Consider the following 15,305-nt stretch of genomic DNA (forward strand, 5'->3'; position numbering starts at 1 on the left):
ACTAAGACCTACAAGATCTTACTCTTGCCTTACAGAGGACATCAAATGACAAACTCTTGGAGATAACGAGCTGTTGCTTCATCTACTTTGATCGGCAGTGACTTATCTAGATCGACAACAAGATCAACCTACGGTTATCCCTACCACTAAAGTAATACCATTTCCCGTCACAACATGGAATATAAACGGTATGGAATTCCTAGAAGATTTACACTATATGGCCAGAAGTTTGTGGACACCTGACTGTCACACCCATATATAGTTCTTGCCCAAACTGCTGCCACAAAGTTGGAAGCACACAAGTGTCTGGCCTGCACAGACCCCTGACCTCAAACCCACTGAACACCTTTGGGATGAACTGGAATGCCGACTGCTCCCCAGGTCCCCTTGTCTGACAGCAGTGCCTGACCTCACTAATGCTCTTGTGGCTGAATGAGCACAAATCCCATTCAGCAGAGTGGAGGTTATTATAACAGCAAAGAGGGGTCTAAATCTGGAATGGTATGTTCAACGAGCACGTATGGGTGTGATGGTCTGATGTCCACAAACTTGTGAGCATATAGTGTACATTTGCATTTATTTATTTGGCTGATGATTTTATCCAAAGTGACTTACAAATGAGACTGGATACAGTTCAGTAGTTAAAGGGTTAATGGTCTTGCTCAAGGACCCAACAGTAATGGTGCTGGGGTTTGAGCCTTACAATCAGTAGCACAACGCCATAACCATTGAAGCACCACTACCCTGATGATAATAATGATGACAATAATAATAATCTAATGATGATAATGACTCCTGATTCACAGTGTCTGCCAGAGGAGGACTGCCTCACCTGCTGAGTCTTGGTTATAAAAACCACTATAAAATTATTTTCCATTAAATTATACAAAATATGTTTAAAATGGGAGATTTCTCTATTGTGTGTGTTTTGCTTAATAACTATGCATAAGACTATAGATCAAGGGAAAATAACATATGGATTACAAAATTAGGCTAAAAGATCAGAGAGAGGTCTACTGCTCTTTCAGCAATTTCAAAATGCATTGATTAAAGCGCTGTAGGTTTGAAATTACCTCAGACCAACATGGTGCAATCTGAGTACAAAACACAGAAAATGCAAAAATGGTTAACATTAAAAACTTGCGCTATGTTTTATTACAAATGCATATAAGTGTTATTTTTTATCTTTTGTAGAAAAGCTATACCTGCCTCCCTGAAGTTCACACTTTAACAGGATAATGTGTCTCTAAATTGTAGTGGGTGCAGCCACAGGGTGAACGCACTTTATTATTTCCTGGCTAATGTGCAGGATGTGCTGGCTGGCCTGGGAGAATTTTAGGTCTGTGGAACTGTCTTATGGTGTAAAATGGTGCCTGATGGGGTTTGATGGAACACAAATGAGGAAAGTGGGGAAAAAAAGAAAATCAGAGACAGACGAAAGAACTTCTGTGGGAAAAACAGATGAGGAAAGGGAGTGGAGGAGGATCAGTGTAAAAAGATACTGAACAAGAGGAGACAGAAAAGAAATACAACTTGGAGAAAGACATGTGCAGCCCAAGAGGATTTTATCATGTATTCCTCCAGAAGCATGAGCATGCTTTACCTCTGTGTTTTACCACACTGACATCTTACTTCTATTCGCGAAAACATAATATAGGACTCAAGTCTGACTGGCTGTACTCTGAGTTTCTTCCTTTTTTTTAAAGCTGTTAAAGAAAATGAAACTGAACAGAGCACAAACAGCAGGACAGGGCATGCTGTTGATCTGGGAACACTGTGTGGGTTAACATGGCAGAGATGGATGAGACAAATGACAAAACAAGAGAATCACTGTCAGAGGGAGTGATAGAATGAGAATAGCGGAGGGAGGGAGAGAGAGAGAGAGAGAGAGAGAGAGAGAGAAGACACTCACTGGAGCCGTTGCCAGTCAGTTTGAGCTCTAGCTCCTGGATCTGTTTGACCAGGAGTGAGATGTGTTGCAGAAGGTCTTTATTCTGTAGCAGCAGCTGGTGCACTCGAGCCTGAGCTTCTATCCTGGCTGCTGCTTCTGCCGAGAGCTGATCCTTCAGCAGGTGAACCTGAGACAACACACAGCACAACATTCTACATCATATTTTCCTAATATTGGATGGTAAATCTATACATCAGAGTAACCACTTTTTTTGGAAAGAAGAAGTGAACCATCAAGAGTCAGATTCCACAAAGCACTCTGGTGGCAGTGATTAAGACAGGATGCAGAAAATACACTTTGTTTCTGTGCTTGTGGCTCATCTGCAGCCATGGATGGTCCCACAAGGCTATCCTAAATATTAGCACTTCCCCAAAACTGTTTATGACCATGTCTTACCTGTGTTTCATGGATAATCTGGATACTGTAGATTTGTACCTAAGAACTGCTGCTGTAATCATAAAGACAGACCTGAGCTCATCCTAGGACTCATTCACAATATAATCATACTGAACATCCTTTAAACACACTTAGTGCTGCTGGTCTTTACTCTTCTACACCTGTATGCTGTAATGATTTATAATCCCACTACCTGATGTCACCCAGAAGTGGTTGGGTTCCCTTTTGAGTTTTTTATTTCTTGCTATAGTGCTACACAAATAAAACTGAACAGAACTGAATTAATAATCAATATGTATCTTTACACCAGCCACAGTGGCACAGCCATTCAGCAACAACCACAATCACAGGAAGCATTGATTAGAGACATAACAGTACTTCTGCAGTCTGGAAAAATGGACAGAATCAGGAAAAACTGGTGATCAAAATGGCTGATGTGAAGATACATGCTGATTATTATGGGTGCTGATTTGAAGCACAAAATGGTCTCCTGTATGAGACAGGTGGCAGAGGTCGGAGTATCCAGATGCACTGATTATAATGTGTGTTTCCCTTCAGTAATGCAACTAAAAAAAGCTTTTAGGATTTTCAGGATTTATTTAAAAAAACACTAATGAAGATATTGCTCCTGTATGGGTCATGTTTCACCTCTTTAACATGCTTTCAAAGGTTAATGGATAAAGAAGGGGTATGAAGTTCTCATTTTATGCTTACGTTCCTATAGCAGACCAATTTTAAAAGAGCATGTGCCAAGAGTGTTCTACCAACATGAATTACATCATCTTCATGACAGCACCTATAAAACCCCTACTTCTTTATGGAAATGTAATTCAATAAATTTTCAGAAATAAAAAAATAAAAAAAGCAAGCCTGACTTTCCATTAAAGACAACCCACAGAGCCAGGAGACAATAAATCATTTAACCGTGACTGCAGACAGCATTCAAGAGGTACTTCTGACTCCAACCTACATGATCAAATTCAGAAGGACAGGCCTGTTTTTCCCCACGTGTGGGTGAAACTGTATAAGAAAAGTTTAGATAGATGGGAAATCGTTAGATGAAAAACACTCAACCGGGTGTAACAGCATGTTAACAGCTTGTAAAAGACTTTGCCTTGAACCGAAAAGGATAACTTGTATTCACACCCACACCTGCTAAGCCTTTGTTTCATTTTGTCCGTACAGTTGATGTCAGGAGTGACATTAGTATAACAATATAAAAAGCTGAATAATGAAGTGCACCTAATGCGTGAAGGCCAAATTCTACGACAGGATTAAGGAGCTGTAAATCATGGATTTCAAAAGCTTTCTTTTGAACACATTCACCCTAAACTTTTTTGCCATAGACCTGACAGAATCACTCTCTAAGGCATTGTTTGCAGTGCCTTTTTATCATTTCTGAGGTAAGTTTAATGAATAGTCTACTTGAATTTATCAGTCATAATTGAGTTCCATGGTCTTCAGTGGCAAATCAGTAAGTTCTCTCCTACGGGGATAAAAAGAAGATTCATTAAAAAAAGCCTTATTATAAACATAATGCTTGATGTACTTGATATAATTAGAGCCTGAAAAAGTAAGCTGTTATATTCACCTGTGAGGTGAAATATTACATTGACAAGTACAGGTATTTTATGACTTGAAGAGTATGAATAGTATGTTACGTTGCTCAGTATAGATACCTCATATTGCATTTATGTTGCTACGTATTGCAGTTGTGATGTGACTTACAAAACTACCCTGGCAATCAACTGGACTGGTCCTCTCAGGGAGTTTTTCCCTTTCTACTCTCTCCTCTGGCTTGTTCATTAGAGATCTAAATCTAGGTCTGAATTTCTGTGAAGCTGCTTTGTTAAAAGCACTATATAAATAAACTGAATTGAAATCTGGATGTAAATTTACATGAGCAAGCCAGAGGAGACAGTAGGGCTGGGCGACACTGCCAAAAAAAAAAAAAAAAAAAAAAAAAAAAAAAAAAAAAAAAAAATCTCGATTTTTTTTAAATTTACAATTGTTGATTACAATTTACAGTTTTTTTTTTTTTTTTACATTTTTTTTAGTTTCTCACATAATGCAGCTGAAACAGGACAATTTAATTCAAACTGTTTTTTTTATTAGAATGGATTTGTAGATGTGCAAAAATAAACAGCGCTGTCTATGGCAATCAACTAGTACAAACAATAGGTTTCTTTTAAATATCCTTTTAGGGTACTGTGTGAGCACAACAAAACTTGTAGAAAAAAATCAATTTAAGATAATGCAAAGTATGAAAACCATACACATAAGGCAGATGTTTTTCAGGTTTCTTGTAAGAAACACAAGCCTATCTACTTTGAAGGCCCTCTGACAGGTAACAATGTTCCCAGCTGCACTGAAAACTCACTCAGAAGGAGCACTGGTTGCAGGTATACAGAGGTATTTCTTTGCAAGAAATGGGGAAGACTTGGGAAGCTTGTTTCATGCAGCTTCCACCAATGAAGTACGTCTGTATCAGGGTCTGTGTCAGGGGACATCAAGTAAGCTGTCAGCTCAGCTTTGATTTTTTCCTCTTGTGACTGGGGAGTAGATGGTGATGACACAGTCTTCTTCAAAAAGCTTCCTTTTTCTGCTGTGAAATTTAATGTCAGAAAATAATACATAAACAAACTATAACTTACCAGTGGCATTGCAGAGTCTATGTCCGAAGCGCTGGAAATGACTCCACTCGTTCAGCTTCAAAGCTTTGATCATGTTACTTCCACTGTCAGTAGTCATGTAGACTTGTCTGTCTTCCCTAAGCTTCCAAGATGCCAAAGCATCTTAAAGCCCTTGGCGTATTACTTTGCCAGTGTGGTCCTCAGGGAAGTAGCATGTCTGGAGGCAAACGCTTTGCAGTGTCCAGTCTTCGTTGGTGTGAACTGTTAGACTCATGTAGGGCTGAATGGTAGGGCTGCTCCAAAGGTCTGTCGTGGTAGCATAAAACAGTGCTCTCTCCAACTTATCCACTACTCTTTCATGTGTTGCAACTGCAGCAATTTAATGAACCCTTCTTTCTCCACAGAGTAAATGGGAACCATGTCTTCCGCAATATACAATGCCACAGCATCAGTAAGTTCTTTCCACCGAGAGCTCTTTTTGTCATATATCACAGCACTGGAAAATGATGCAGCTAATGTTAGCTGTCTTTTAGCGGCAGCTTTGGGTGTCAAAGGGCAGCTTAGATTTTCATACCTTTGTTTCACACATTGCTCCCATTCTACTGGGTGTTTTTGTCGTAAATGCTAGAGTAAATTTGTCGTGCTGCTATTTTTAGCTTCAACACAATTTACACTTTACATGACACGAGCTTATTACTCTGCGAAATGCTGCCTATCTCCATCTTGGCATGTTTTTTTTTTTGTCTATGTGCATGACTGCTTGGGGCAGAGCATAGATCTGTGGGAGACTGCGTTTATCAAGTTACGAAGGCTGTGTTTTTTGTTCGTATTGCTTGGAAATTGATATTTTAATTTAAAATTAATTTTGTTATATGTAAACCTGTACAATCTCAATTATCACATTTGAAAATCACATTAAAACATTAATTCGAATTAACCAAATTAATCGTGAAAATTTTCAGCACTAGGTGACATTGGCAAGGAAAAGCTTCCTGAGACGACGTGGGGAAGAAACCGTCAGAAACCTTCATTACAGTATACAGGTGTAGAAGAGTAAACGCAAACAGTACTAAGTTTTTTAGGTGCTCATTTTGAACAAGACCGGTCCATAAGAGCAAGGCAATTTGATCACCACATGTCCAGGTTTTACTGATCCATGAACAGCTGTGCGTTCATTTCATGCTATATAATTTTAGGAACCACAAATTTTTTGATCTCAAACTTCTAACCTGTGAAGGCAAATCTCCAGCACACTGCCATGCACCATTATTTAAAAGGTTATTGTAGTAAATATCTTTAATGGGAAACACTTCTCTAGCCGTACTGACTGATTATTTAGTTGTGTCCTTCTGGTGTCCTAATGATAAGACACACTGATAGGAGGTTAATCTATCTGCTGTCATGACCGATGGCGAGCACTATCAGAGAGTCTCTGTGTTCTTAATGGGATATAGAAGGCTTCATCCTTAAGCGGGTGTGAGCCTGGGAGGTTGATGATACAGCACAGAGAGTGTGTATACAAGGCACCACATCAGTTTAAGATCAACAGATAAAGCTGATGAGCAAAAACAGAAAAAAATGAACACAATGCAAAAGCAAATGCTTTAGTTCAGGTTCAGCTCTGTCAAATAAGTATTTTTTTTTAAGGATAAACCGCAGAATGACAAATGAGGACATTCTTTAAAGAATATATTCAAATCATATTCAGGATATATTCAAATTCATATGTTCATTTATATACCAGAGTATTCAAAGCTTGACTCATATTTCATTCATGCAAAATAATCAAACTATGAGACTTTATTCCCAGCACCTTTTGAAAATATAATGTTAAAACTGATCATTTTTCTCAAAATTATTTAAAGAGTAAGAAACTTAGATGTGTGCTGTTTTAGGAAAATAATCAACAAGGGTGCAGTGTGATACGAACCAACGTGAAGTTACTGTACCACCCAGAAGTGGATTATTCTCTGATAACAGCATATCCCAAAGTGTTTTATTTCTTTTATACCACAGCATTTTTTCAAAGCTATTGAATATTTTTCATTTATTAAGGAACAAGACGGTGTACTTTTTATCCTTTTATAGTAACATTTAATTTTGTGGAACTTCCGTTAGGTCCTGTTATCACTTATAACAGATATAAGAAATGCAGCTTGTCATGTTATTGAGAAACCACAAAATGCAAGGAAAAACTTGCTGTTACTGGTGGAAAACTTACTGTTACACTGGAGACTCCTTACACAAATGTTAAACTAATGTCTCCTCACAGACAACGTATCACCATATCAACCATGAGAGAGAGAGTAACCAGCACTGAGCCGTGTGTGTGCTTGCATGTGTGTGAAAATAAAAATTAAAATAAAAATCGAAAGTAAAGAATAAAAGCGACCTTTGAGTGTTCAAGTCTGCCTCCAGCTTCCTCATTCCCTAACCCGAACTTGGGAACTGTTACACCGGTGCCAAAACCTGTGATCATTGAGGAAGACGCTGTCACGGATTCCTCACCGCTGGCTGAGATCACGTCCCTCGCCAACCTCCACAAGACCTAGCATCAGGCCATCCTCCAGCTTGTCGGCGATTAGAATGGACAGCACGAGGGCATCAGTTTGTGCTAGTGCTAGTGGACTATGCAACGCGATATCTGGAAGCGGTGCCTCTCTGCAGCATCTCCGCATATAATGTTGTGGAGGCACCCTTCCCGTATTATCTCCCCAGTCGGGATCCTGAAAGAGATCCTAACTGATCAGGGCACACTGTTCATGTCATGAACACTACACAAGCTTTACGAATTGCCGGGGATTAAATCGATTCGCACCAGAATGTGCGAACAGATAGGCAAACAGATCCGCAAACGGATGTCGACTATGAGATAAGGCGACCGGACAGAGCTGGGGCGCATCAGGTTTACCACCTTAACCTCCTCAAACCTCCTAAAACCATGGAGGGAGGCGGTTTCCATGGCTTTGGCGATGATCGTTCCAGAAAGGGAGGAGCTGGGACCAGAGGTAAATATAAAAACGGCCGCTCAATCCACCCCGGTCCCTCATGGAGACCACCTCTCACCATCTCAAATCATGGACGTTGCTAAATTGCAGGCAAAGTTTTCTGATGTGTTCTTGCCTCTCCCCGGTCACACTGATCTCATAGAGCACCACACAGAGACACCCCCAGGGGTGGTGGTACGCAGCTACCCCTATCGTCTGCCCGAACACAAAAAAATGCTTAACATAGGGTATTCGCAGAGTCCCACAGTGAGTGGAACAGCCCATGGTCTTGTCCCCAATACTGACAGGACGGTCCATTTTTGTGTGGAATTTAGAAAAGTCAACGCGGTGACTAAATTCGACGCACCCAATGCCTCACATTGACGAACTGCTCAGTTGGTTAGGTGTGGCTGGCTTATATTCAACACTGGATTTGACAAAGGGAGATCCCCTTGACTCCACTCCATTTGGGTTACAGCAATTTGTGACCCTTACTTTTGCTTTGTGCGGGCCCCCTGCAATGTTCCAGCGACTCATCGACAGAATCCTCTGTCCACATGCTGCTTATGCCGCTGCCTATTTAGATGACATTATTATCTACAGCAATGATTGGCAGCAGCACATTCAGTCAGGCGGTGAGGGTATGTTGACGCGGTCGAGCGCCGGTTAGTGAAAGGAGAGCAGAGCTGGCGAAGGTGAGTGGTAAGGATTGTGCACCTGCGGCAAAGTCCGTCAATGAGTCTGTTTGCCTTTCAGTGACAAGGATAAAGAGGGGAGGGACGAGCGCCTCGAGAGAGAGAGAGAGAGAGAGTAACCAGCACCGAGCCGTGTGTGTGTGCGTGAAAATAAAAAGTGCTGAAAGCAAATGTAAAGAATAAAAGTGACTTTTGAGTGTTCAAGCCTGCCTCCAGCTGCCTCATTCCCTCCACGAACTTGGGAACTGTTACAAATTTTTTTTATATTGGAGTGTTTGCCATACAATTCCTGTGCAAGCTGTTACTATAGAAACAATGTTTTAGATTGAGCGCATTAATATAAACTTTGCAGCTGGCAGTACTGTCAGAGCTGCTGTTATAAAAAATTAATCAACACTTAGATTCAAGATTCATTTAAACATTAAGATTCAGATTCAAGAATCCTTCTTAAACTATGATATATATAAACAATAGCTCAACACTATGTATGGTGTTTATCATCAAGCAAGCTATTTCGTTCTGTTCTATATATTAATCCAGGGCTCAGTACATCCTCCACAATCTTAATGCATGTTGTGTTCTTTGCTCTCAGCAGTGTTATTTAGACAGAGCTGATCTCTTGATCTGGGCCTCATCTGGCAGTCTGGCCATGTCTAGAAGGAGTGCTGTACCTGTCTACTAATCTAGTGCAGGTTAAATGATCTAACACACAGGCTAAATGACCATTTTTCTATATCGATGAAGTCTAATTGAAAAAGAAAAACTCTCTCCAGTGTAATGAGGTGAATACTTTAATGTGGACAAGGGTGAATGTTTTTGATTGAGTGTTAAAGAACAAAGAATTATTTCTCTCATGCAGTGAAGGTTATTTTGTTAGCAGCTTGGTTTAGAAAGTCTCATTACAAGCTTCTTATGAAATTTCACCTTGCTGCATAACAACAATCAACATACAAGATGCGTGCAGGAATATGATAAGCTGAACATCATCCTCAGTCATTACTGAAGTCAACATCACTGAGGAAAAGTATAAGAAATGTATAAAAAGTGTTGGCTAACCCAAACTACATGCTCCTGTACTTTTAGTTCAAGAGAATTGTGAACAGATTAAAAATCGTTATTTGCAAAAAGAGCAACTCTTTTCATCTTGGATTTTCCCAAAGGATAAAGCCACACATAAACAAATGAAGAGATGAATTAATAAGATGCAACTGACACTCTTTGATAGTTCACTTCAAAGCTAATATTCTACATTACTGACTGCTGATGTCCCTGGGCAGATGGATGTAGCCATCTCTATCGTACATCCACATTTTAACCAAATTTTTATCTTCTATCTCAAAAGCCTGCATTTCAGATGACTTCATATATCATCTTCCAAGGGATTACACATACAACCCAATAAAAATCACTATCAGTTCATTTATTAAGTATGATACTAACAATTGTTGTGCAGAATATCGGACTGTTTGTGCCTCCTACCTGAGCTACAGCAACTTGGGTCTGCTGCTGCTGTTGGCTGAGCTGCTGCTGCAGGAGCTGGAGCTGGTGGTGCATGGAGAGCGGTGTGCTAGCTGCCAACTCACTGCATGATGGAAGCAGCATCTTTGGAGAAGCCAGCAGGATGGAGGTGTCTTCACTCAGCTGTAATACAGGACAGAGAGAGAGAGAGATGCTGATCAGCACTGGATGTTTCTTACAGCAAATATATACTGAATTTCATGTCATTTACATTTCCATAAACATAGCAGTCTGTGCAGTAATCCTCTTAACTCCATAATAACCTGATCTAAATCTATCTACCTCACACTGTGACATCTGAGTCATGCTAAAGATGCTTCATTTAAAGTACTCTTAAACTCAAAAATGTGATTCTTCAATAGAACTCCTCTTGGGTGACTGATTTTGATTAAATACATGCTTGTTTGGGTCAAACACTCTCATTTTTCCATTTAAAACAGAGACACTCTCTACTTCTGTGAGGAAAAAAAAGATTTCTGGAGTGTCATATAAGAGTTATTCACAATATAATGTCAAATGCTTTGAACTTGGAATTTTGTCCAATATTAGATTAGTTGTGGATGACATGGTACTTGGGAAACTGTATCATTTCTTTAGCTACATAACCTGCATGATATCCTAGCTATTCTACCATGGTATCCTACCGGCTAACTTTCCCAACATTAATTTAATGGTGAACAAATTTGGGATTGTTGTCTATCATGATAGGTTTAGTTACTGGTCTATAAATCTATGAGAATATGACAGTGGAAAACTGAAATCCTGCTCATATCTACCAGTGAAACCATGCCAGCTAGTTTACTAAAAATTAATTAACTGTTAGCTTCAGATAGACAGACAGACAGACAGACAGGCAGGCAGACAGACAGACAGAGACAGATAGGCAGATAGACATAGTACCTACATACAGACAGACAGACAGACAGGAAAGCTGGCAGGCACAGGCAGACAGATCGATCGATAGACAGACAAAGAGACCAATAGATCAATGCATCAGTAGACAGACAGACACTGACAGACTGACAGACAGACAGATACATAGACCAATAGATCAATACATCAGTAGACAGACAGACAGACACTGACAGACAGACGGATACATAGACCAATAGATCAATACATCAGTAGACAGACAGACAGACAGACAGACACTGGCAGACAGACAGACAGACAGATACATAAACCAATAGATCAATACATCAGTAGACAGACAGACACTGACAGACAGACGGATACATAGACCAGTAGATCAATACATCAGTAGACAGTCAGACACTGGCAGACAGACAAACAGATTGATCAACAGACAGACAGCCTGTCAGACAGAGAGAGACGCAATATGGCAAAATATCATATCTTGGTACACAATATGCATCATAATATTTAGGCTCACTATCAAAGTGCCAATGAAACCATAGTGCATTTAAAAAGTCTGTTGTAGATAATGTCTAAAAATATTAACCATTTTATACAAAATGGAGGGAAAATAAGCCTGTGAACAGCGGAGACAGTGAGCATTCTGAAAAATACTGACGACATAAAAGTGTTAGAAAAGTACAAACGATACCCGTAATATCTCTGAAAAACATTCTGTGATGTAATGTGCCATAATATTGATATTATACTGCAATATCTCCTAGACATACTAACAGATATCAATCAATATACAGTTGTTTTTGTGATGAATCATATCAAGCAACAAAAATAAAACACAGTGTAATAACATGTAACACTAGAAAAGGAGTCAGTAACCTGTAACTCTAGAGAAAGTCAGCAGTTATGGTGGCTGAGTGATAAAAGCAGTGTGGAGATAAACAACACTGAGAGCAGTGTCTCTGACTGAAGCACAGTGGACAGAGCATATTGATGTGCATTCAGTCATTAAAACACTCCACTGGAAGCTCTCTGGTCTTGTCTCAGTTTCAAAATCCCTTCTACAAAGCACCTCGTTCGTGTCAGCCTTATTAAAGTTAGTAATATTGTGGCATGAAACACCACAGGTGTGCAACAGGTCATACTGAGACAGTGACAGTTATTAAAGGAGCGCTTTTAGGTTTTTGGTGCTGAGCAGAGAATAAAGTAATGGCAGGAGTCAGACGTGTACTTTTAGGTGCTGGGCGTTTGGGGGGAAAAGGCACACCTGTACCACACAATGAACAAAAGAGTGACACATCCTGAAACAACCAAGGACAGCACAGTAATGCATCGCATACAAATGAGGGAAAAGTAACAAGAGTGGTGATTTTTTCCTCAGAGATTGATGATTGGTACTATGGAGCATCATATTTTCAAACACTAACTGTTAGGGGTTGTTAAATATGCTGGATTTTGTTTTCTAGAAATCTTATAAACACCACCCACACATCTCCAGCCCTATAAATCTTACAGACTAAATACCTGGCCTCAGAACAACACCAAAAAAAAAAATAGAATCTCAAAACGACAGCCAGGCAACTTATGCAGAGCTTTCTATTAGAGAAACGTCTTATGCTTCTGCAAACATGATGGATGACACTTCATTTCAAGGTGTGACTACCCACTCTCATATAAACACACACACACACACACACACACACACACACACACACACACACACACACACTCATCTTTTCCTCCTGACAGAATATGTTTCTTAAAGCTATGATTCTGCAGACTCAGTGTCATTCCTCATACTCCTCATAGGACTAATGCAGGTGAGGAAAACACAGGCCAAGCCAGGGGCTGGAAACGCATGCTGATGAGGCCAGTGGTTTTTTTGGGATGACACACAAGACAACAGCTGTTTATTTGGGCAGCCCTGGAGAACGGCGCATTGTAAACACCACCTGCTCCTACAGACGACTTCCTGAGTCCGAGTTTCATATCCATGGCCAGAGCCCAGGAGAGTGCGGCCAAGAACTGCTCACGGAGAAAATTAGCCTGTCTGAAACGAAAATGCTGCGTGGACAGCTGAGAGTCACCTTGAAGGGACAAACTGAATCACCTTGACTAAGCACCTTGACTACTCATTGATTTAGATCCATCACAACTTTTCCAAACTCTCTGTGCTACCTGAGTGCTGTGGTCTCTTTGGTTCATGTTGTGTGAAATCAGGTGAAATCAGTGATCCAAATTTTTGGAGTTGTGAAGCAAAAAACATGATTGGTTGAACCTGTCACATCACTTGTGAGGTGATGACGGTGCGGAAATACGTTGTGGTCTAGAGATGCCTTCTCGATAATTGAGGAAATTATACAGGCTACAAGTGAGGGGCTCTGAATGAAAGGCTTCATCTGAACCACTGATCACTGTCAAGCAAAAGCAGAAATACAAATTTAATAAATTATACATCAGGGGTATACCTATAAAATTGGTGAAGGTGAAGTTTCAAAACAATTCTGTGCTTACACAAGTTCACATAAGTAACTAATATGACTGAATTATGACAACTGTTACCTTTTAATGCGTAACCATGAATTATTAGTTCACTGCTATATATAAGAATTTGTAGTGATTATGCTTTGTTTTGTAGTGGTGCTTCTCACATTACCACTTCTGACTTGCACCATGGAGATGAGATACACGATGAGTTCCTCAACTAACCAAGCCCAGAATTGATTCTGAGTACAGACTTGAGCATTCAGGCCTAAAACATTGATTACCGGAGAAGACACCGTGCTTCACTCAGGAATTCAATTTTCTTATTTCTGATTTGGAAATTGGGTTTGGCCAGCCAGATCTGATTACATATTCCATTATACTGCGTTTTTCATGGTTACAAACATTCCGTCATTTGGTGCATGACATTTCTTGATGTCAAATTTGATATCAAAAGAACACTACCATGTATAAAAAAACACCAGGAAGGTGCATTAAAAACCCGAGCCTGGAGCAATGAAAAGGTGTTTTAGTTTTTGTCACTGCTGTCTACGCTGAATACCTTCAGAGCCATGGCTGGACATTGTTCTCATGTTAATCATCATCCAAGACCAAATCCTAAGTAGCTCATGTTTACCTGCCCTGCACTACATGTTAATGTGGACATGCAAGCAAATCTAATTTGGTCACTTATAACTTGCAGTATGGACACTAAAATAAATAAATCAGATTTTCCCTGCTGTGTGAAAAAAGTCTACACATTAAACTGACCTGTTTTGAAATGATTCCTGATGAGCCATGAAGCAGCACATAGCAGAAGATTTAAGCTCTGTTGACTAATGGGCCATGAGAGGGAATTGAGTGTGTATGACAGCGAGTATGACTTTACAGTGATATATTTGTTATCTTGTACTTATGGGAGGAAAGTATAAGAATCCTTCGCTGCTGACTGGCCTCCAGGAAAACACAGGCTGAGAGACAGAGAAAGAAGATAGATGAGCAGATAGAAATGGGGACCAGGGAGAGAGATAACCACTTTGTTGGTGCGTTGTCATGAAGTCAAGAAGCTTGTCCTTAGCCTGTCCTGTTCTCCGTCATTCAGAGACACTGCAGAATGCGACACATGACTAAGCCTGGGGGATTCAAGATGGAAGACACTGACTATTCAGATACACGTGTTAACTGAGACACTGGAGAAATGTGGTCCAGAGCTCTACTGTAATACGCCAATCTTTTAACAGTATTTGAATTTCCATAACTTTAAATGTCATTAAAGCAGGAAAAAAAAACAAGTATTACAAGTATTTCATTTGGCTAAATGACCATGTTGCTTGAATTAGGAAATGTATATGAATAAATGCATATAATTTAAAACATTTTATTTCACATTTGTAAATTATGTATATATTTTTTTCTTTTTTTATGATATTTCCTCAGCTGGTGATGGTGGTAGACAGTGCTGTGTAAAATGTTACTCTAAAATCTGTTATAGATGTTCAGTTTGTTTGGGACTGAGTGAATGTGAAGGCCGTAACATATGATTAATAAAAAAATAAATACAACAGAGCCCCCGGTTTTCCTCTAAGAAAGGATGCTTATTGAATTTAAAGCAAACTTTTCTAGATAGGGCTTAATTAAAATGACATTTGTTCACAAAATACTGTATATTATAAACATAAATAAACATAAATAAATATATAAAAAGTATGGGCAAATAATTGAAAAAGAATACAAAAAGAAGAGGAAGGAATGACTTTGCAGCTTATAA

General features: G+C 39.6%; 1 protein-coding gene across 2 annotated transcripts in view; it reads right to left on the minus strand.

Moving 5' to 3' along the window:
* Positions 1 to 15,305, minus strand: part of nos1apa (nitric oxide synthase 1 (neuronal) adaptor protein a) — a 131,855-nt gene that overhangs the window by 18,185 nt on the left and 98,365 nt on the right. For both annotated transcript variants that reach the window (XM_026933216.3, XM_026933217.3), the window contains exons 8-9: positions 10,142 to 10,303; positions 1,913 to 2,078 (exon numbers count right to left, since the gene is read on the minus strand). In XM_026933216.3, the coding sequence (XP_026789017.3) occupies positions 1,913 to 2,078; positions 10,142 to 10,303 (328 nt within the window). The remainder of the gene's footprint in view (positions 1 to 1,912; positions 2,079 to 10,141; positions 10,304 to 15,305) is intronic.

This window comes from Pangasianodon hypophthalmus, chromosome 2 (assembly GCF_027358585.1).
Source record: "Pangasianodon hypophthalmus isolate fPanHyp1 chromosome 2, fPanHyp1.pri, whole genome shotgun sequence".
NCBI lineage: Eukaryota > Metazoa > Chordata > Actinopteri > Siluriformes > Pangasiidae > Pangasianodon > Pangasianodon hypophthalmus.